Below are 23,371 nucleotides of genomic sequence, written 5' to 3'. Positions count from 1 at the left end.
CTATTTTGTACTTCCGAGTCTGGTAACCACGCCGAGCAACCACTCGGGGGAGGGCGCTTAAAAGGTTTCATTTTTTTTTAAAAGGTGCAACCACCGAGTTATAAGTAGCTTGGAACCGTATTGCTGTTCTGGGATGCGGCTTTCATTCTCTGCAGCTATTGATACGTTCTTGTTTTTATGGCTGCGTTTTATCGTTCGGCTGTGGGAAGTCACCCCCGGAACTTGGTTTCATTTAATTAAAATATCGCTTGTAGCAAGGGACCGTCCGTTTCTTTCTCTGCTGAAACGCGCACGCTGCTGTATATATTCTTGCCTTTGCAATTACCCTTGCATTTTCGTTTTAGGTTTGTCAGTTATTATGAAAGGTTGCTACTGCGAGCCCCCCATAAAACTTCGTTAGGTTGCGGTTTACGGCTGCATTACTTTACTGATTTCTTTTACTCTTATTGTAAATTGCCCAGAGAATTTGATGAGGGCGTACAAGCGCGGATAATAAATAAATTAGGGGTCTTCAAACTTGGCCCTTTTATGACTCATGGACTTCAACTCCCAGAATTCCTCAGCCAGGCACGCTGGCTGAGGAATTCTGGGAGTTGAAGTCCATGAGTCATAAAAGGGCCGAGTTTGAAGACTCCTGAAATAAATAAATATGTATATGCGGCCAATATAGCATTTCCCATTCCTCAAAACTTCTCCATCGCTGCTAGCATCGAGGGAGCGGGGCCACCGCGCAGAAGGCGGGATCGGGGTGGAGTCCGCGCGTTCTTTAGTACTGCGATGACGTATATTTAAACCGCCCGAGTAAAGTGGCGTGTCGTCATCACTGCCGCGCCGCGGGCTTTATCGCTTGTTGCCATTAAGCATGGCGGCAGTCGGAGGGTCGCAATTTCGGGCGCTGCGGTTCCTTTTTGGTCGCGGCCTCCGCGCTCGATCAGCCGTCGCAGCGACGCAAACGGGGCCTCGAGGACTGGTCTATGAGCAGCATGGAGAGCCGGCTCAGGTCCTACAGTAAGCAGAGAAAGACTGGGCTTGGCGTCCTTTGGCCCCCGAAGTGGCATCAGTCGCAAATTGGATTAGGATGATTTTTATTATTATATACACAACAGTGTGATATCACAGCTGCCAATTATTTAGCTGGCGCTTGGCCTTCTACGTCTCGAGTTCTTCCTAAGACCCCAGGAACTTTTATGTCTTGTGGACTTCAACTCCCAGAATTCCTCAGCCAGCTTGGCTGGCTGAGGAATTCTGGGAGTTGAAGTCCACAAGTCATAAAAGGGCCAAGTTTGAAGACCCCTGTCGTAATATATCAATGTGGTATATTTGCGGATCCAGCCAGGGTGGCCTTTTGCAATTGATGATGGGAATTTTGTCCATGCAGATTTTCTAACTGCTATCCATTATTTTTTGGTATGGGAACCTCATTATTTTTTGGTATGTTTTAACCTTATTTTTTGCTACTTTTTTAACTATATGTCCCCACCAATTTTTCGATATTGGCACATGAATTTTTTTACAGATGTTCCATTAAATCGTTTAGTGTGTTATGTTGTTTGTTGACTGCTCACCTTTTTTGCATGAGCTGATAAATGTTCTGTTGATTTTACTTCTTTGCACAAGCTGAGCTTTGAATAATTTGATGATTTTTCAGTTCTGGCCTTGATTGCATTAGCACATTATTATTATTTTATTCTATCTCACGGCAGTAAACATACCTAACATTCCTTCCTTACTCCTATTTTTCACAAGAACCCTGTGAGGTGGATTGAATTGAGAGAGAGTACTGGACCAAAATCTCCCAGGCGACTTACATGTCTAAGCGAGGCCTAGAACTCAAAGTGTCTTGGTTTCTAGGCCAGCAGCTTCACTACTACACCAAATTGCCTCTCTAATGTTTGTATTGCTAACCTTTTCTCAGGGCTAAATATTATCTAGAGTTGTAGTGAAAGCAGGCTGTAAATGTACAAAGGACACTGGACCAACATTACTTTCAAGAAATGTGGATTACAGAAGGAAAATAGGGTGGTACCATAGATTGTTTCTCAATTTGCTAAGCTGTTCTGTGGTTTGTTTACTTTCAGGGTAGAATATTGTTGTTTTTCCTATAATTATGAGGGGATACCTGCTGCAATTGATAACCATGACCCGTGGTTTGCAAATCATGACTTAGGGTTGGATGATATGTATGAACTCAGGCAAATTACGGTTGAATCAGTTAAGCAAAAATGGCTTACTATGGAGGTGAACAGAGCTTTAAGTCACTCTTGGGCTTTCTTTCATGGCTTGGCAGATGAGTAAAGGTATCTCGAATCTTCCATTTCGCATGATGTTGGATATGCATCTATTCATCTCTCCATCTATAATGTTCAAACTCAATAGACCCGTAGGAGTTGTTTTGCTAGCCTTGTAGTAAGTAGTAAATCCTTCTGTTCTCCACTATTCAGTCAGAACTGAAGAAGCTTCTTGGGTGAGAAGAGAAACGTCTTTAAGGAAAAACAAAGAAAGTCCAGATGCCTTTTGAAAAAGCACCTTTGGTGCAGTTTTGAAAATGTCCGAAATCTTAGGAAATGTTTATTAATCAGTGGCTAGTTTCATAATGTGAATTGAAATGAAGCTTTATAGTTTGTGATAATGTAAAGGGAAAAGTAAGCATTTAAGTTCCATAATATTGTGAGAATCAGCATTGTGATTACATTATTTGAACAGTAGTATTGTGTTTATTTATTTATTTGTATTCCACCTGTATTATTTTTAGTGATAATACTGAACTGGGTAGTTCTTGCTCTTTATGTATTGCAAAGGTCTCCTGTACAGAAAACATAAAGGGTATAGCTTAACTACCAGGAATATTGTGCACAGTAATAATCTCTGTTGAGATAACACATTAAAAAAAACAGCAGAACTTTCTCTGGCTTTGATGAGATTTTTAATTCTGATTGTTATATTATTAAAATATGTTCTGTGTAGATTATTCTGACTTCATAAAAACATCTGCTGCTTTTGATTCAGCTCAAATATTGAATGTAATTGTTCTCTGTCCAATCTGAATCTACATTTGGGGAGGGATTGATTTTTTTTGCAGAAATTCTAAATTGCCATTGTCGATTTACCAAAAGTCTCCATTTGCTTGGAGAATGGGTGTTAAATTCAGTATAGCAAGTTTTGAAGGCCTGATGTTATAAAAAGGGAATTAAAGAAATTATGTTAGCATTTTGTTGATATTGTAGAAAGAAAGCTATGCGAGTTGTAAGATAACCAAAATCAGGAGGAATCTGGTAGCACCTTTACATTAAACAGCTTGTGTTTGATTTGATAGTTTGCTATGTGCTTTGACTGAGACTTAAAGGTTGTAAATGTTACTTTTTCAAGAAATGGCAAAATTTGTTAAGGGAAAAGAGTTTAAGAGGTGTGTGTACATTACTTCTCCCTAGATAGATAAAACAATGTATACTAGAGAGCCACTGTGGTGGTTGAAATGTTCAATCAAAACCAGGAGGATGCTCAACCATTGAAACATGCTGTTCTATATAGATAAAGCCAATAAGATGATAGTTAAGGTTGGTTTACTTTACAGGAACCCATCCAGCTTTCCTTTTCCACATGATAAGAAAGAGAGTCGAGAAGGAAGAAATATTACTAGTAAAGCAGTCTAAGGGGCCCAGGGCATATTAAAGTTGTGCTTGTTGAGTAATCTGCAGAAATGGAACTAGACTAATTGGAAATTAATAAAACAGAATAACAGAGTTAGAAGGGATCTTGGAAGTTTTCTATCCTAGCCCCTGCTCGAGAAGGAGACTCTATACTGTTTCAGACAAATGGTTGTCCAGCTTCTTCTCAAAAACCTCCAGTGTTGGAGCACCTACAACATCTGGAGACAACTCATTCCACTGATTAATTGTTCTCACTGTCAGGAAATTTTTCCTTAGTTCTAGGTTGGTTCTCTCCTTGATTAGTTTCTATCCTTTGCTTCTTGTTCTGTCTCCAGGTGCTTTGGATAATAGCTTGACCCCCTCTTCTTTGTGCAGTCCCTTAGATATAGGGAAGATTGCTATCATGTCACCCCTAGTCCTTCTTGTCTTTAGATTAGACAAACCCAATTCCTACAGCCATTTTTTCATACATTTTAGCTCCCAGTCCCCAGAGAGAAAGAACCAGCAAAATGAAATGCTGTAAATAAAAGTCTAAGGTAAGAAAGTGGGGGCTGGACAGTTTTTTAGTTGATCTCCCTTACCTGTCATATAGATTTCAGAAAATGCTGCCTCGGCGGAAAGAGTGGCTTATTCTTTTTTGATTCAAGAGAGTTGGGCTTATAGTGAACCTATACTCTTTCCATCACTCTTTCTTTTGCATGTGCTGCTGTGGTATTTAATTTGTGTCCAAAAAGAAAATCAAATATGATATTGGCCGTAAAATTTCCTGGCCAGCAGCTCGTAGATTAAGCGACCGATTTCATTACACAGTTTACATGATCGTTGCAGCAAGTGACCATTATTCAGCTGAGTGGTATAATATATTTGAGCAAATCTGGACAATTAGGTTTCTGTCATACTTTGCAGGCGATGTGGTAATTAATGGTCTGTCAGCATTTCCATTATAACATCAGTTTTTCAAGGGAGCCATAAATTATTGATTGAAAAAAGATGGTCGGTGCAACATAATGAGATGTGTCTCATGAGGAATTTTTCTCTGTGCTGGTTTTATTATATTTAATTCTTCATTAGCCACACAACCTATTCATCCAGCATCTCTTAAGAACATTGTAATTAGCCACATACTTGTTCTGGACTGACAAAAACTGTAGAATTAAGCTGCAAAAGTAAAAGACTTACCAACATTACTGGGTTAACAGGTCCATTTGTAGCAGTCTTTGATTAAGTTGTGAATTGCTTTGCCTTGACCTGGGTTTGAGTTGGCCAAAACTGTTTTATCACAACAAACTACAAATTATGGTTTGCTAAAAATGACTAGATTCATAACAAACCATATGATTAGTGAAATATGTGAAACCTGACTACAGTTAGCAATGGAATGCTTAGGCTGTGATGCTTAGGAAGGTGGTGATGAGAGAGAGAGAGAGAGAGAGATCACTTCAGAATGGATACTTTTAAAAATTTAGCAGGAGCTTTATTAGTTTAACACTAAGGACACACATTAGCAATAGCACTTAGACTTATAGACCGCTTCATAGTGCTTTACAAAACTGCAACTTTGCTCTCTGCAGTCCTGGAGAGCAGAAATAGAAGGTCCTCATTTTCAGATGACTAGAATCAATTTCTCAGGAAGGTTAGAACAGTTTAGTGATGGGAATAGTAGCAATAGCACCAAGACTTATATACTGCTTCACAGTGCTTTACAGCCCTCTCTAAGAGGTTTACACAATCAGCCTATTGTCCCTACCAATCTGGGTCCTCATTTTGCCAACCTCGGAAGGATGGAAGGCTGAGTCAACCTTGAGCCAGTTAGGACTGAACTCCTGGCAATGAGCAGGATCAGCCTGCACACAAACCATTTGCACTACCACGGTATAAGATTTTGTTAAAGATGTTTCCTGTATTTGTGTCTCTTTAGATTGCAAGTCATCAAAATTAGTATAATTGAATGTTACCCTACTAGCAAATTAAATGTGTTATTCCCCACCTCAAAATTATCTTATTTCTAGAAAACTTAGCATGCGTACGTGCTTACTTTTTGCCCTATCTTATACCTACTTATTACCCCTGATTTTTTTTTACTGGAACTAAATAAACTTCCCTGAGTTTAAAATTGGTATCAGAGATATATGTTAGTTGATTTGTGGGTATAATATTAAATATTTGGTAGACGTTGAAAATTAATCTTTTCAGTCACACCTTCATTGTGCAGCTCCAACCCAATTGGCTCTATTTTTCCCTTAAGGCTTTAAAGATCCATTTGTTTCTAATTTCTTCTAGCTGAAATGCATTTCTTTTACTGTTTATTTGTTTATTCACTTTATATAGCCACCCAAATTTATTGTATTATATGGACTGCCCTGAATTAAGGAGGGGCTATATTGGTGAGCTTATTATTTAATGTTCTGCATCTTTCCTTTTTTATAAGATCCATTACATAAAAAGGAGCCTAAAAATATTTTAAATTAGACCAGCACCATCCCAGTTGAATCTGTAAACTACTTGTAATTGAAGGGGAAATTATTTGTGCTCTTGGGGGAGGATAGAATTGAAAAGCAGAGAAATATATAGTACTCATTTTAATGATAGAGCAAGGCTGTGGTCCAGGAAGAGAGTAACACCACAGCCATGTGGATGATGGATAACTCTATTCTAATTAAGTTCAAACAGATGAGCAGTAACTCCAGACTGAAATAAGCCATAAAACCTCATTGAGTACAGCACAGATGTTACTTGGAATTTTAAAAAGGCTTTGGGTTGCTGTATTGAAAAGCTTATATAAACATTCCTATGGCATTAATAGTTGAAGCTGAACAACTGTGTTTGTGACCAATTAGTTTAAAACTATCTCAAACTGAACATTGAGTTATCAAGACTGTTCTGTTGAAACAGCCAGTGCCATTTTAATTCCAGCAGTATGTGACTTTTTTTCTTTATTAAGAAATGAAACAATACTTTCTGTGTTCAGGTCTCCTGAGAAATAATAGGACTTGTGTTATCTGGCATATCTCATATGTCTAAAAACTGGTGTGATGGAAGGGGAAAATATAGTAATCTAAAACTGGATTGCTTTATAATCTGATAGCAGGTTAGAGAGTCCTCTGGTTTGATTTGAATTGATTTTACCAACCTATTGTGTTTAATAATGCTAAGATTAAAGAGCTGGAATGTGTTCTTTCTAAACATTGCTTTCTGTATATTGGTTCTGGCTGAGAATTTTGTATTGAGAGATTAAAACCCACAGGTAGGTATTTTAATGCAACCTGTGAATTTCCAGGCTTATTGAGAATTATTTTTTATTTTGTAATATAATCGGCTGGTTTTGGAGATATCCCTTTGGAAATAAATCAGGAAGATAAAACCAGCTATCAGATAACAATTTTTAAAAATTTAAAAACAATTATAGTACTAATAGAATTACCGTAATTTAGCACTTACTAGAATTAATAAGATAGCACGTAAGAGAAATAAATATACTAAAACAGTATTCCCCAGTCCTCTATGTTCAAACTGATATTTCTGCTGAGATGTGATGTTAACATTGCTACTGCAGATTGGAGTCTTAATTTCTTTATCATGAAACAAAATTAAACATTTTCAGTAGTATTTTGCTAGCACTTAATAAACTGACATTGTACTAAACTGGGGAAAAAGAATAATTAGGAATTCGATTCTAAAGAAAACAAACTGGAAGAGCAACATTAGGAAAAAGGCCAGCAGTATTATCTGGATTGTTTGCCTGTCAAAATCAAGTGAATTCATCTTAGACTAATAAATCTGTACAAGTAATTCTCAATTTATGAGTATAATTGGGGCTGAAATCTTGGTCTTTGAGCAAAGCAATTATTAAACAAGATGCCCATGTGTCTTTTTTGCTCAGTAACTGCAATCCCTGCACTCCCAGTTGTAGCCATTAAGTGATCTCTCAGGACATTAAGCAAATAGAGTGAAAGACCTGCCTGCTGGAAGATTTCAGGTCCATGTGGAGCTGAAACTCTCCCAGCAGGCAGCCCTTTTGCTTTCAAACATTCCTGTAGCCCACAGTTCAGCTCCTCTCAGTCCATGGAGGGGAAATCCTTTGAGGGGGCTGCAGGAATGACTGAAATCTTCAGAATCTGTTCCTAAGGTCCCATGAAGAGTTCCTCTGTGCTCTGAGGGGGAATCTTTCAAAGACTGAAAGAATGGAGCTGAAATTCAGCTCCATTCCTGCAGCCTGCCAAAGGATTTCAGCTCTCCTCCATACCCTTCACTTACAACTGTCCTTTCCAGCTTCCATATTGACTTACTAGGAAAGCTGGCAGATTGTGGCAAATGGTAGTCATATTTAATTTAATTTAATTTAATTTAATTTAATTTAATTTAATTTAATTTAATTTAATTTAATTTAATTTAATTTATTGAATTTATATACCGCCCTTTCCCGAAGGACTCAGGGCGGTTTACAGGGTATAATTTTAAAACATTAATACAAAAATTAAGACCAATTTAAAAAAGATTAAACTAAGTCCCTGCAACATGTAAAACCCCAGTTAAAACCCAATTAAAACTCAGCCTGAACCGGAAAGCTCGAAGAGCCAGGTCTTCAGGTCTCGGCGGAATGATCGAAGGTCGGGGGCAGTCCTAAGCTCCACAGGCAGCTGGCTCCAGAGGGCAGGCGCCCCCACAGAGAAGGCCCTCCCCCTGGGTGTCATCCGCTGGCATTCTTTGACCGGCGGCACCCTGAGAAGACCCTCCCGTTGGGAGCGCACTGGACGAAGGGAGCTTGATGCCGGCAGCAGGTGTTCCCTCAAATATCCTGGACCCAAGCCATATAGGGCTTTATAGGTCATCACCAGCACCTTGAATCTCACCCGGAGGGCAACTGGAAGCCAATGCAGCTCGCGGAGTAGAGGTGTTACATGGGAGTAACGGGAAACTCCCATCACAACTCGCGCGGCTGCATTTTGTACCAGTTGAAGCCTCCGAGTGGTCCTCAAGGGCAGCCCCATGTAGAGAGCGTTGCAGTAGTCTAAACGGGAGGTCATGAGCGCATGAGTGACTGTGCGTAGGGCATCTCGGTCCAGATAGGGTCGCAACTGGCGCACCAGGCGAACCTGGGCAAAAGCCCCCCTGGTCACGGCTCCTATATGATCATCAAAACTGAGCCGTGAATCTAGGAGGACACCCATGTTGCGAGCCCTATCAACGGGGGGTAACACCTCACCCCCCATATGACCACAGGGCACTTGGCAAATAGTTGTAAATGACAGTCAGTTGCCAGGTGCCCAAAATATGACTGGGGTCATGTGACAGGGAGAGGGGGAAACAGACGGAAACACTCTTTCTGAGGCCATCATAACTCTGAATAGTCGTTAAACCACCGGTCGTGGTCAAGGACTAGCTGTAACTATATATGAAACTGGTTTTCAAGTGAAAGAATAAAAATTTATAAATAGCGGCATTGGCTTCAAAGGAGGTATGGTGTTTAAGTAGGTGTACATCAGATACAAGCAGACAGTACTATGGTTTAGTATAATCTGTATGTGCACCTTTTGTCTGATTCCTTTTCTGTTAAAAAAAAAAAAGTTGGTGCCATGAACAAGCTGATGGAGCTTGTCTTCTGACAAACTACCTGTGAGTGAAATGTTTGCAAATCTCTCTGCTTGCAAAGAGAAGCTTAAGAATAATAAATCTATTCTGTCTGCTTTTCCTCGCAGCCTAAAAGATGTAGCTTTAGCCAAACTGGGGGATTTTGGAGTCCACGTGAAAATGATTGCGGCTCCTATCAACCCGGCAGACATCAATATGATTCAAGGTAACCTTGACATAATGCACGTTGTTTAATTTTTGCTTCCCATATTCTTCCTTTATGTGGTCCTGTCAAATGAAAATTAAGCCCCTAGATGGGCCACATTTAATAGTATTCCCAGTGAGATAGTACACAGGATTGACAGTTAGCTTGCCTACAGCTGCTGCGATCTTCATCAGTTCAGCTTAGGCTATATTACTGTGCAATCTCTGGAAACATTCCTAAGAGTCATTAATTAAGTTTCTATATTTGGAAGTTGCCACATGCAGAGTGCCTCTAAAATAATGATAGCAACCTAAATAGCAAAGCTATGTAATAATATACATGCTATCTATAATAAGTGGTATTATCTGCATCAACTTGGAAATGGCTATTATACCGAAGATTAAAGAAGAGATAAGAGAATTATTTCTTGTTTGTGGGGATACAGCTGTCTATCGATCCTGCAGGATCTTTGCTAACCAGTCACCAGACCTAATTGGCTAAGAAAATTAGGAACCCTAGGGAAAAATTTCAGCCACTCCATGCCCGGATTCACAGATTACCTTGAGCTATAATACGAGTTGCTTGATTTAGATTTTTCATGTGTGAACTGTTATATTTTTTTTAACTACGGTATATTTTATAGCTTAGGGTTACAATTCAATTGTGTTTTAAGACGTAAAATTATCTAAGGCTTAGCTTAATGGGATTAATTAACAAAGTTATAGTACATTTACTCCATTAAGAGTCCCCAAATCCTCTTCTAAGATTGAAAACCTGCCCATTTAAGAATGTAGCTTCAATGCGGCCAGAGAGTGTGTGGACCTATGGTTTAAAGCGATAAGTGAACCAATTCAGTATTATTACATTGTTGAAATCTACCTTGAAAAACTTCATGACTGTATATGTTATGTGCCATTGGAATTTGCTACAGAATAAGAAAATAATGTGCATGCCAAAGAAAGTTTGGATTAATTAATTCTTATCCCAAAATTGTTCCTGTTGTCTTGCAGGAACCTATGCCATTCTTGCTGACTTACCTGCAGTTGGAGGGAACGAAGGAGTTGGGCAAGTGATGGACACAGGAAATTCTGTGACAACTTTGAAACCAGGAGACTGGGTGATTCCAGCTGATGCGGGACTTGGTGAATTTTTAACTTTTTTGGAAAGGAATTGAAGCAAAACATGTGTTTCCCTTTTCCTTCTTTGACTACAAATTGTCACGGCCAGATTATCACAAAAAGGCCAAGTCAAAGCTGAGGAAACCATTTTGTAGCAGAGCCCGGTGTGAAGCATGGTGGCTGTTTGGAAACCGGAGTTTATAACTTAGTATGTTGTACTAACCCAATCTTGTCAATGATTTATCTGTTGAGTGTTCTTGACAATATTTTAGGGTCTCTTCTGAGAGCTGAGAACTTCCAAATTGTGATTAACTGTTCCACAACTGGAATCATGTCTTTTTTTTTTAATCCCTTACAAAAGGAACTTGGCGAACAGAAGCAGTATTTGATGAGAAAACTCTGCTGAAAATCCCCCCAGATATTCCATTGACTTGTGCTGCCACACTGGGTGTTAACCCCTGCACAGCTTATCGGATGTTGTCTGATTTTGAGACTTTGGATCCAGGTAAGTATGTAAGTGTGTTTATGTGCGTATGTAGAATTTGTAGCTTGAAATTTGTAGCTTTGGGCACCATATGGGGAAACATACAAAAACCCCACAAGGTAAACAATTCGAATTAAAATCCAGTAAATATTAATAGACGAACAATTCTCCATATGATTATCAACTCCAGTCATCCTTAGGCCCACATTTGAAGAAAAAGACAGGGCTTTTTTTTTAATGCCAGTAAGATCACGGCCAGAAGGATATTGTGGTCAACAGCACTGCTGAACCATCAGGGAGAGCCAGAACAGATGTAGTACCTCATATTGGTGCCACCAGAGATCATTGAAAAGTGTGACCAAGGCTGTCCGGGTACAATATCCTAGTCTGAATCCAAAACGAAAAGAATATGGGCAATCCAGATTGATGTAGACACCCTTTCTTGCACATCCTGACCTACATTATCTCCTTCCAGAAACATTTTCTTTAGCTGACTAGAATTACTTCACCTTTACTGACGTGAACTTTCGTGTTAGTTATGATTGGTTAGGCAAAGGGAAATTAAGGGCTGAGATTTATATATTTTTATTTCATTTAAAGGGATGCGGTGGCTTAGTGGGTTAGGACACTGAGCTTGTCGATCAGAAGGTCAGTAGTTTAGCGGGTCGGATCCCGAGTACCGCGTAACAGACTGAGCGCCTGTTACTCGTCCCAGCTTCTGCCAACCTAGCAGTTCGAAAGCACGTAAAAATGCAAGTAGAAAAATAGGGACCACCACGGTGGGAAGGTAACAGCGTTCCGTGCGCCTTTGGCGTCTAGTCATGCCAGCCACATGACCACGGAGACGTCCTCGGACAAACGCTGGCTCTTCGGCTTTGAAACGGAGATGAGCACCGGCCCCTAGAGTCGGAAATGACTAGCACACATGTGCAGGGGAATCTTTACCTTTACCTTTATTTCATTTAAAAAACTGGGCCTTTTTTTAAAATAATGCAAGATTTGTCTGCATTATTTACAGAGTAATTTACCATTCCAAAGATAGGTTAAATACTTGAGCAATGGTCAGTTCTGTATACTTGGCACTACTTCATGCAACCTTTTGCACAGGTGGTTCTGGGCTTTGTCATTCATATTTTGATAGGCATGCTAGCGAGCAGAAGCTCTAGCACATTTCCAAGAAATATTTGCCCTCAGGAATAGTCTTTTTAGGGGCCTTCATTCTGAATCAGCAGGCTTGTTTTAACCATTTTTGAAATATCTGTGGAATTTCCAACAATGGTGCTTGAGTGAATAGGAATAAAGTACAAATGATATCTTCATTTGATTTGTTCATTTTAGTTAATGAAATCTAAAGTTCAATGGCATATAGGATATCGTACATTAATCATTAATTTGGTCCCTTCAGAAAACCTGCCGGAATTAATGTTTGAGCATAATCCAGAAAAAAGTTTTATCCAAGTGGTTCTTGATGGCCGGAATAAGAAAGGGCAATATGAAATATGAGTAGACAAATAATTGCAACTGGGATTGTACACTGATTTTTTTTTTGCAAGATATTTCTTTATCTTCTTGCAAATTTGTGACTTAGGCTGTATTTCTCGTACTGTTTCTTGCTATATATAGGTTCTTTTTGAGGTTGCTTTCATTGCATGTGTGTAATAGTGGTTTAACAAAGATGTCTATGACCAAACCATCACCACCAAACTAAAAAAATGCTTCATACGCCATTAAGAGTTTGTACAACAATTTATAGTTGAATTTCCTTCTCTTTTTCTAAGACCTATTTTTAAATTGGGAATAAAATGTGTCAGATGATATGAGTTTTCACTGGCTGTGCTATTTTCTCCCAACGCACAATAATGACGAGAGTGTCTTCCACTTGAAGGAACAGGAAATACATATTTTTGGAGCCAGAGATGACATGTCTGTTTGTCTGTAGGGGAATCTGTCATCCAAAATGCAGCCAATAGTGGAGTGGGACAGGCTGTAATCCAGATTGCAGCAGCCAAGGGCATCAAAACAATAAATGTAGTAAGAGATAGGTGAGTATGTAATAAAACTGTTTTTCCCTCTTTTTCTTTTTTTTTCCTGTTGCTTTTGCCCAGTCAGATCCCTTTGATTTATGCTAAATCTGCACAAGCAGGACATTCTCTTAGATGCCTTTTATTCAGATGGAGATGATATGACTCCTAAACAGTATTATATGATGTTTATAAGGGGTTTTTTTAAAAAAAAAGATTGCCAGTTTGAAGCCTTGGTAAGACCACACTTGGAATAATACTGCATCCAGTTTTGGTCACCATGTTATAAAAAAGATGTTGAAACTCTTGAAAAAGTGCAGAGAAGAGCAGTTAATATAATTAAGGGCTGAAGGCTTAATATGAAGAATGGTATCAGGAATTGGGTTTGTCTAGCCTAGAGAACAGGGACACGGTGGCTCAGTGGGTTAGGACGCTGAGCTTGTCTATCAGAAGGTCGGCAGTTTGGCGGGTCGAATCCCGAGTGCCGCATAACAGAGCGAGCACCTGTTACTCATCCCAGCTTCTGCCAACCTAGCAGTTTGAAAGCACGTAAAAATGCAAGTAGAAAAATAGGGACCACTACGGTGGGAAGATAACAGCGTTCCGTGCACCTTTGGCGTCTAGTCATGCCGGTCACATGACCACGGAGACGTCCTCGGACAAGCACTGGCTCTTCAGCTTTGAAACGGAGATGAGCACCGGCCCCTAGAGTTGGAAAAGACTAGCACGCATGTGCGGGGGAACCTTTACCTTTAACCTAGAGCAGGAGTAGGCAACCTTGGCTCTTTTATGACTCATGGACTTCAATTCTGTGCTGGCTCAGGAATTCTGGGAGTTGAAGTTCATGAGTCATAAAAGAGCCAAGGTTGCCTTCCCCCTGACCTAGAGAAAAGAAGTACTATAGGGAAGATAAGATAGCAGTCTTCCAATATTTGAAGGGCTACCGCAAAGAAGAGAGGGTCACCAAAGCACCCGAAGGCAGGACAAGAAGCAATGGATTGAAACTAACCAAAGAGAGAACTAACCTAGAACTAAGGACAAATTTCCTGACAGTGAGAACAATCAGTCAGTGGAATGGCTTGCCTTCTGAAGTTCTGAGTGCTCCAACATTGGAAGCTTTTAAGAAGGGACTGGAGAGCCATTTTTCTGAAACGGTATTAGGTCTCCTGCTTGAGCAGGGGGTTGGACTAGAAGACCTCCAAGGTCCCTTCCAACATGATAATTATGAGCATTGGGTTTCATTAGGCACATACAAAGGTCTCCAATTTATATCTGAGATGATGTATTTTCAGTTTGAAAATGCAGGACTTCAAAATGAGAACATGCTTTGGATTTGATCTGAAAATATTCTTTTGTGTAGGTGTGGGCACAAATGTTGTGCTTGTCTGCAGTTCCTTAAAGCAGCTGAGATTTTGTTTTTCCTGAAATTGAACAGCAGTTGTGGAGAACTTTATCTAAAAGCTTCAGGCTTTTAGAGTTATTTGATGCTATTTTTTATTCATAACAATTGATAGATTTACTCTTGACTGCAAGCGTTCTTTGTTTCTGAAGGAGGGCTATGTCTTATCACCAGCTGTCTTCACAGAAGAAGTCTCCTCTTGTAAAACATGCATATAGAAGTGATCTGGCTGATAAGTAGCCCAATGATAAGCGGTCTCCTGAACCACTTCAGCAATTGGCAAATGTTGTTACTTGCATATCACCTGACTCAAGCAGCTTATTCCAAGCTAGCTTCTTTAGTGACTTAAGTGCAAAAGGACGAAGAAAGGTATATATATATATATATATATATTATTGCTGAAAATTGACTCGGGTGATGCAAGAGAGAGAATATTGATAATGTGCATTCCCATATCAGTTTAATGTTCGCCCTTCCCTTTTCTGCCCCATCAAATAATCGGCTTCATTTGATTCTATTTTTGGCTCCACAGACCAGATCTCCAGCATCTTATAGGCAGACTTAAGTCCCTTGGAGCAGACTATGTTATCACAGAGGAGGCGCTAAGAAAACCAGAAATGAAAGATTTGTTTAAGGTATATATGCTGTGGCCAGGAATGAGCCCAAGGAAACGGGATCGCTGCAGTGAATTGGATCGTGTTAGTTACCTCTTTCCCACAAAGCCATTTTTAGTTGGTTTGGTTTGGTCCTACTGTTTTGCATATACAGGTAATCCTTGACTTACAGCCATTTGTTTAGCGACCATTCAAAGTTACAACGGCATTTTAAAAAGTGACTTAGGACTGTTTTTCACACTTACGACTGGATCCCCGTAGACAGGTGATCAAAATTCAGGCTCTTTGGCAACTGGCATGTATTTATGTGATCGCCATTTGTAACCTTCCCAGCTGGCTTCCGACCAGCAAAGTCAATGGGGGAAGCCAGGACCCCGTGACTCACCTAACAACTGTAGCGATTCACTTAGCAACTGTGGCAAAACAATTATGAAATGTGACAAAACTCACTTAGCAACTTCCTGGCTTAGCAATGGAAATTTTGGGCTTGGTTGTGGTCACAGGTTGAGGACTACCTAAACCTAATCCTTGTGATTTGAATCTTAGTATGCTACGAGGACCCAGGCAGTCTTGTAGAACCTCAAGGAAACATACAAGGTCACACGCAGGCAGTGAGAAAGAGACCTTTTTGAATGGCTGCTGAATACAGCTGAGAAATGAGGGTTTCGCTCTTCTTTCCCGCGAATAGTTTATGGATTAAATTCTTCCCAACTCTGATGTTTTATCATAACCACTGCCAGGTTTGCATCGGAAAACACAGGGGAACGCTTCTTGCTGTGTTTGGATCTGCAACACTGAGAAATCTCTAATCTCGAGATTTTTATTACTGCAAAAGGTTGAAATGAAAACTCCAAATGGGTGTTTTAGGAAAACAACAGAGAAGAAGTCATACGGGTGCTGTTTCCTTACTGGTTATTTTTTACAAACGTTCTTTCTGTCCAGTTTTACCATTTTGAATTACAGATTTAATTTCAAAGGAAATACAAAAAGGACAGGCCATAGATGTAGATATGGATGTTGACCTGTGCAATAAAATTTCAGGACATGTTGCACATTAAAGTCCTCCTTAATGAGACAGACTGATTGGGATTAGAGGCTAGAACATAATTTACTGTCCTCTGTCTTCCCTCTTTGGTTCAGACTGTTCCCTATTTATGCCACTCTGCAGAGAAATAACTTCCAGAATCCAGATAAAAATGCTCAGTACCTACAGGTGGCAAACAGTGATATGGCCCTAATAAAACGTTTAATGAGCAAAATCCACAAAACTTTCCTCATGCATGTTTTCGGTCTACTTCTGGTTTGCCTTGCCAGATATGAAGCCAAACCACATATGTTTTGGCATTTCACGTACTGGCAGTCCTCGACTTACAACCACAATTGAGCCCAACATTTATGTTGCTATGTAGGATATTTGTTGAGTGGATTTTGTTCCATTTTATGACCTTTCTTGCCACAGTTGTTAAGTGAATCACGGCAGCTGTTAATTAGTAACGCAGTTGTTAAATGAATCTTGACTTTCCCTTTGACTTTGCCCATAAGAAGATGGCAAAAGAGGATCAAATGTCCTGGGGACACTGCAAACCGTCATAAATATGAGTCAATTCCCAAGCATCTGAATTTTGATCCTGTGATGCTAGGGATGCTGCAATGGTTGTAAGTGTGAAAAAGGGTCATAAATCACTTATTCCAGTGATGTTGTAACTTTGAACTGTCACTAAATGAAGTGTTACAAGTCTAGGACCAGCTGTATAATCCTTCTTAGTTCTGCTGTTTCTGAACAACACCATGTTACAGTCGGATGTCTGCCTTCCCATTCTGTGTTGAAATGGTGACTGTAAGACAGAAATCTAAGAACCTCTTAGCAAAATCAAACATTTATTTCCACGAATAATTTGGAGGACTTGAGGCAGGAAGCAGCTTGTTTTCTGTGCTCTTTTGTTTTTGTTTTGTTTTTTTACCATTTTGTTCTCCAGGAAATTCCTAAGCCCTCGTTAGCTCTGAATGGTGTTGGAGGGAAAAGTGCTACGGAGTTGATGCGTCACTTGCGGTAAATTTAGCTTTTGTTTGCTTGAATTATATCTGTAGTAATTGTTTCACTCGATTTAAATGCTTACTGGGCAATTTGTTTTTAATTTTCATTTGGATTATGAGTAGTCTAAGTAAAGTGCTTTTGAAGCATGGCATACAAACGCCCTTAAATTTGCTAATATGGATTAGTGCAAGGATTTGCTGTTTAATAGGGCAGATTTGTACTGTCTGAATTCTTGCCTTGAAGATGACAATTTTGCAATTGTATTGAATACTGTCCAAAAGGTTTCGCTTGTGTGACACTTAAGAAAGAAATTAAGAGGCACTTAAAAACCTCATGACAAACCTATTTGCCCAGCTAGCAAGCTGCCAAATGCCAGTCAGGGTTGAAGGATTTTGTGCTGCTTCTGAAAAATATTTAAACTTTATAATTTCAGTGAAATCCAGCTCCACGGCTCTGGAATAGTCAGAATAGATCCTTGTATCATCATTTCACTGTAGTAATATGAATTTACTGTGTACTAATATTGTTTTTAGCAAATGCAACGTCATTATTAGACAGGAGGAGGAGACTGGTATTCTAAGCCAGTTCCCAGGATTGCAAGGTTATTAATAGGTCAAAATTGATCTGGATTTTACAACTTAAAGGACTCACTTGAGAGTGCTTTGAAAACCTGAAGATACCCAACGTGAAGCCACCCCTAATGTTGTATTTCAAGAAGTCTTGAATCAGAACCAGGGGGGAAAGTTTTCTGTGAAGGACAACTATGTTGAAGATTGTAGTGAGATTTTGGAAGGGAGCCCTTTTTGAATTTCTCACTACACTTTAATCCAGTGAACCCTCCAGGCAAGGGCAGTGTCCTGCTTCTTGCTCTGAACCTCTGAACTGCATGGTTTCCAATTAACGGTTGCAGAATTTAACCAGGTGCCCAAAGCTGAGGAAGCTGGACAGTAAAGGAGGGTCTGAATGAAGGTAGATTGCCAACTTCGTTGCCTTGACTCTTCCATTAGGCAAAGTGGGACCATGGTTACCTACGGTGGGATGTCAAAGCAGCCTGTGACAGTCCCTGTGGTGAGTAGCCCTAAACTTTCCTGGCCAGACTTTTTATTCTTCACATGTTCCCTTTCCTGAGATAACACACAGGTAGTCCTCGACTTACGACCACAGCTGAGCCCAACGTTTCTGTTGCTAAATGAGTTTGGTTGCTAAGTGAGTTTTGCCCCATCTCACGACCCTTGTTGCCACAGTTGTCACGTGAATCAGTGCAGTTGTTAAATTAAGTAACACGGTTGTTAAGTGAACCTGGCTTCCCCACTGACTTTGCTTCTCAGAAGGTCACACAAAGTGATCACATGACCCAAGGACACTGCAACAGTCATCAGTAGGAGTCAGTTGCCAAGCGTCTGAATTTTGATCAAGTGACCGTGGGGATGCCGTAATGGTCATAGGTGTGAAAAATGGTCATAAGTCACTTTTTCCAGTGCCGTTGTAACTTCAAACAGTCACTAAGTGAACTATTGTAAATTGAGGACTACCTGTACACTATTTCTATTTGTGCCTTAGGTTTCCCAGATGTTGGAGCAATATCTCTTAAGAGGAAACACATTCTGATATCCCCCTATTGCAGGGGTAGGCAACCTTGGCTCTTTTATGACTCGTGGACTTCAACTCCCAGAATTCCTGAGCCAACATGGCTCAGCTTGGAAACCTCTCCTTTTCCCCTCAGCATGGATGGCTGAGGAATTCTGTGAGTTGAAGTCCACGAGTCATAAAAGAGCCAAGGTTGCCTACCCCTGCCCTATTGTGATGCTAAATTGCCCCCCCCCCCAAAAAAATCCCAAAAACTGTATTTCAGAACTTGTGAATTGTAATTCCTCTGCAGAGCGCCCTGATCTTTAAGGATGTCAAGATTTGTGGCTTTTGGATGACCCAGTGGAAGAGGGCCAATGCCCAGAGTAAGTGGCATGTGTGTGTTGTTTTTATATTAGGAACTGATGAAATCTGCCTTCAGCTCCAAATTTCTCATCTCTCTTATTCAGTGGATTAAAGTGCATGCGAAATAATCTGCAGCCAATGAAAACAAAACTCCATACATGTCATTTGAAAGAGGGCTGAGTATACTAGAAAAATAAGGCTGTGGGGAATGAGGACACTGTTTCCTTAGCTTAGTGAAAAGGGTTATAGCAGAACATCTGTGATCTGACGCATCTCCGGCCAAAAGTGAAAGAAATATTATTGTCAGAGATATTGGTTGAGTTTAATCAATTGAGCTGGTCAGTTTTATACACTGGATAAAATAAATATCCTTGACGACACACTGCTGGCTAATTTATAATGTTGGGTTAGAATTGGTGGTGGTTGAGCCTTTGCAGTCTGTGGATTACAAAAACACATTACGCATTTCCCATAATCTTGAAGTCTCTTTATTCCTTCCCTAACTAAAAAAGATAATTCCAATTGTGTCATGTGTTAAACTTTTTGATGTTGCTGATTTTTGCTTTCAGGTTGCCTGAGAGCAATTTATTTATTTTTATCTATTTATTTATTTTATCCACCATGTAGACTTGCCTAATTCAATGGATTCTGGGCTTACAGTATCTTATATTAAAAAAAACCAAGTAAAAATCTCCACTAAAATGAAATGGCCCCATAAAAGTAGCAAAAACAAAAAAGAACAAGACTCAATAATACAGGAGAACTACTTTATAAGGGCCTGGAGGAAAAGCCAGGTCTTCAAGGCTGGATTAAAAAATGGCAGGGTTAGTTCAAGACAAAGCTCTGGTGAGAATACCATTCCAGAGAGGCAGGCAGAGGAGATTCCAGCAGAATTTATTGTACCAATGATTATTATTTTTTTATTTTTATTTTTTAATTCCATTTATATCCTGCCCTTCTCCGAAGACTCAGGGTGGCTTACAAACTTAGCAGTAGCCTTCATAAATGTAAACCAGGGGTCTTCAGACTTGGCCCTTTGATGACTTGTGGACTTCAACTCCCAGAATTCCTCAGCCAGGCACGCTGGCTGAGGAATTCTGGGAGTTGAAGTCCACAAGTCATCAAAGGGCCAAATTTGAAAACCCCTGACCTAAAAACTCAGTAGTTCAGAGAGAAAGAACAACTGATGATTACTTTCTGCCTTCTTTCTTATACACAGGCAAAGACAAGCTGGAAACAATGATAGCAGATCTGTGCACTCTCATTCGAAAGGGCCAATTGGTTGCTCCTGCCTGCCGAGAAGTCCCTTTGGTAGATTACCAAGCAGCTTTGAAGATTTCCCAGGAACCATATGTATCAGTTAAGCAGATCCTCCGGATGTGAAGGTCCTCTAATGGGAAAATAAGAGACAAGCATGTTCAGTCCCAGGAGGCCAGAATGATCCAGCATTACAGAACCGAAGTGCTTTATATCCTCACGTCCATCTTGCGGCTCAACATGGACAGACAGAAGAGTGGGGAGCAAACAGTGCAGGCTTAACATAGAGGGGAAATCACTATCCAATATCAGTGATGGCATGGGAGCTAAAGCAATTTTGGTTTATACCCAACCAGGGAATCCTTGTAAACCTTTCTCTTTTTATTTGTTGGTTTGTTATTAAACGTATATATGGCATCCCTCAGGCCAGAGGCAACTTTAGGCAGCTTGATAGAAGTCTGGAGAAAGAAAGAGACATTTCAGCCCACGGAGGATCTGCTCTCAACAGTTCTTATCCTGGAAATTCTCCCATCTGTGCTGATGTATGTGTGCACACTCAGAATATTTACTAACATACAGCATGATAAGACTTCCTCGAGAGTGGAATGAGATGGGACGGACACTGGTCCCACTGGGGTTAAAGACTTTGTATAAATCTCTCTCTGATTCTGCAGATGATAACGAATTAGGTTTTTAGTATTTTCCTCTTTTACAGACACGGGATGCTGTCAACAGTTTGCAGCCAGATCCATTTCTTTTGTGAGCGAAATGACAAGTTAGTCATTGAACAGGAAAATCATGGTGGATGCATTCAGCTTCAAAATTAGTACTGTGGCCTCTGAGGTAACTTTCCCCAACTTCATATTTGATTTTCATAACTCTCAGCCCACACAACTGGTCCTCATGTTGGCTGGTAAATATATGACCAAGTCCAAAATATTTGGGTTGGAGAAGAATTTTCTAAGCCAGTGTTTCTCAACCCTGACAACTTGAAGATGTATGGACTTCAACTCCCAGAATTCCACATATTGAGGTTTCCATGTCCACTCATCTTCAAGTCGAAGTTCACACTTCTTCAGGTTGCCGAAGTTGAGAAACACTGTTCTAAGCCATTCTTACGCATTTTCAGAGATTTATTTTTATTTATTTTTATTTAAATGGATTTATATACCGCCCTTTCCCGCAGGACTCAGGGCGGTTTACAGGGTATTTAAAACAAGAAATACAAAAGTTAAAAACAATTAAAAATAATTACAGCAGTCCCTGAAAAAGTAAAAAACCCCAATTAAAATTAAAATTAAAATTCTCAGCCTGGGCCAGAGAGCTCGAAGAGCCAGGTCTTCAGGTCCCGGCGGAATGAACGGAGGTCGGGGACAGTCCTGAGCTCCACGGGCAGCTGGTTCCAGAGGGCAGGCGCCCCCACTGAGAAGGCCCTATCCCTGGGTGTTACCTGCCGGCAATCTTTTACTGGCGGCACCCTAAGGAGGCCCTCCCTGTGGGAGCGCACTGGACGAAGGGAGCTTGATGCCGGCAGCAGGTGTTCCCTCAGATATCCTGGACCCTTGCCATTTAGGGCTTTATAGGTCATCACCAGCACCTTGAATCTCACCCGGAGGGCAACCGGAAGCCAATGCAGCTCGCGGAGTAGAGGTGTTACATGGGAGTATCGGGAAACCCCCATCACTTGCGCGGCCGCATTCTGCACCAGCTGAAGCCTCCGAGTGGTCCTCAAGGGCAGCCCCATGTAGAGAGCGTTGCAGTAGTCTAAACAGTGTATTTTAGAAGCAGCAGCTGCTGCTAAAAATAGAGTGATCTGTGCAGTAATATGCAACAAGGAAAGCTAGTTTACTTAGTAGATTTCTTAGCAGCTCCTTCTCATTCTAATCTTAGTTTATTAAAGGTGGATGAGTAATTAGCCCACCAAGGCATTTTCTTTGGAGCAACCAGCTTGCAGGGGAGTTTCTAAACAGCTGCGGTGTAATTTGAGAGCCAGGTTGTGGATCAATTGTAGCCTGTAGCATCGAAAGTCCTCTTTGGGATATAATGGGAAAAGAACAGTTTTGAATTGGTTATTTATATCATGATGGCTGTAACTGAGATGAAAGCAAATTGCATTTGATTACAAACCTGTTCTTGCAAAACCACACAATGGCCGCTGAAATGTCAGTGATTTTCATCTCCAATAAAGTGTTTTAGCTCTGACCACCGATGAGATTTTTCCTTGGCCTTAGTAATAGCAAATGACAGCCTTGAAGCCCTTCAATTGCCCAGTGTTGCTACATCAGTTTCAAATCTCTTCCGCTGTACTGGTTTAATTGTTTGTGTCAGGTTTTCAGACATTAGATTTGATATGTAGGAGTCATGTGCTCTTATGCGCAAAATGCAGATGATGAAGGTGCTGGGCTTAAATGCACGGCATGATTATAATGAAATGATAGGTTGGTCCTACAAAAGCGTGGCACAGCACAATAAAGCCATATGTGCATTTTAGTTTTGAGTGGCTTTGATTTACTTTACTATGGTTTGCATTTATTGTTGCATAGCTTGCAGTGGGAACCAAATAATTAGACCTGTTCTGAAAATGATCTACGTTCTTGCTTCATTTCAAAGGACAGCAGACAAATGGAAGGGCTTTATATGCCTTGACTGTAGCCATATTACCCATATCTGGGATTCTTCCATTTGAGGGCTTGAAGGGAAAAAAAGCAATGTTCTGATTCTTCCTTTAGATTTAAATGCTCCAGTCGTGGTCATGTTCCCTTTGAAGCTGGAGAGAGAACTCTTAAGAAAACTTGGGAAACACTGTTTTAGTGCTTCAAGATGCCAGAAATTGACACTTTGGCATTGAAACCCTATTCCTTTTTCATTTGGCTTATTGTGGGGTTGCAGCCAAGAAGATTGCAAAAAAAATCAACCTAAGATGGAGTCCTCCAAGACAGAGAAGACAGCAAGGAGGGTGGGGGGAAGAAGGAGGGGAGAAAAAGGCAGAGAAGAAAGAAGAGAAGAAGCCGAGGCTCAAAGAGGAATTAGATGAGTATGAGCAGGCCTTGGCAGCCTAGTCCAAATCCAAAGATCCTTTTGCTCACCTCCC

General features: G+C 40.3%; 1 protein-coding gene across 2 annotated transcripts; it reads left to right on the top strand.

Annotated features, from left to right (window-relative positions):
• Window positions 1–861: 861 nt before the first annotated feature.
• On the top strand, window positions 862–22,989 carry MECR (mitochondrial trans-2-enoyl-CoA reductase). Of its 2 annotated transcripts, none has more exons than XM_083369461.1 (10): window positions 862–1,008; window positions 9,344–9,441; window positions 10,431–10,562; window positions 10,900–11,043; window positions 12,962–13,064; window positions 14,975–15,077; window positions 17,033–17,106; window positions 18,099–18,159; window positions 18,971–19,043; window positions 20,243–22,989. In XM_083369461.1, the coding sequence occupies exons 1-10, from the start codon at window positions 863–865 to the stop codon at window positions 20,404–20,406; spliced, it is 1,098 nt and encodes a 365-aa protein (XP_083225587.1). In that variant the 5' UTR covers window position 862; the 3' UTR covers window positions 20,407–22,989. The 2 variants fall into 2 exon arrangements, with proteins under 2 accessions (XP_083225587.1, XP_083225588.1); XM_083369462.1 differs by lacking the exon at window positions 862–1,008 and adding an exon at window positions 1,367–1,431.
• Window positions 22,990–23,371: the final 382 nt, after the last annotated feature.

Source organism: Vipera ursinii, assembly GCF_947247035.1.
Source record: "Vipera ursinii genome assembly, chromosome: 9".
In the NCBI taxonomy this organism is placed as follows: domain Eukaryota; kingdom Metazoa; phylum Chordata; class Lepidosauria; order Squamata; family Viperidae; genus Vipera; species Vipera ursinii.
Note: the sequence above shows the minus strand (reverse complement) of the source record. Positions and strands in the feature narration are given on the sequence as shown.

Excerpts from the sequence above, each read along its gene's own strand:
- MECR (XM_083369461.1), top strand. The coding sequence starts at position 863 with ATGGCGGCAGTCGGAGGGTCGCAATTTCGGGCGCTGCGGTTCCTTTTT. Across the intron at positions 13,065-14,974 it reads ATAAATGTAGTAAGAGATAG|ACCAGATCTCCAGCATCTTA; the intron begins GTGAGTATGTAA and ends TTGGCTCCACAG. Across the intron at positions 17,107-18,098 it reads GAGTTGATGCGTCACTTGCG|GCAAAGTGGGACCATGGTTA; the intron begins GTAAATTTAGCT and ends CTCTTCCATTAG.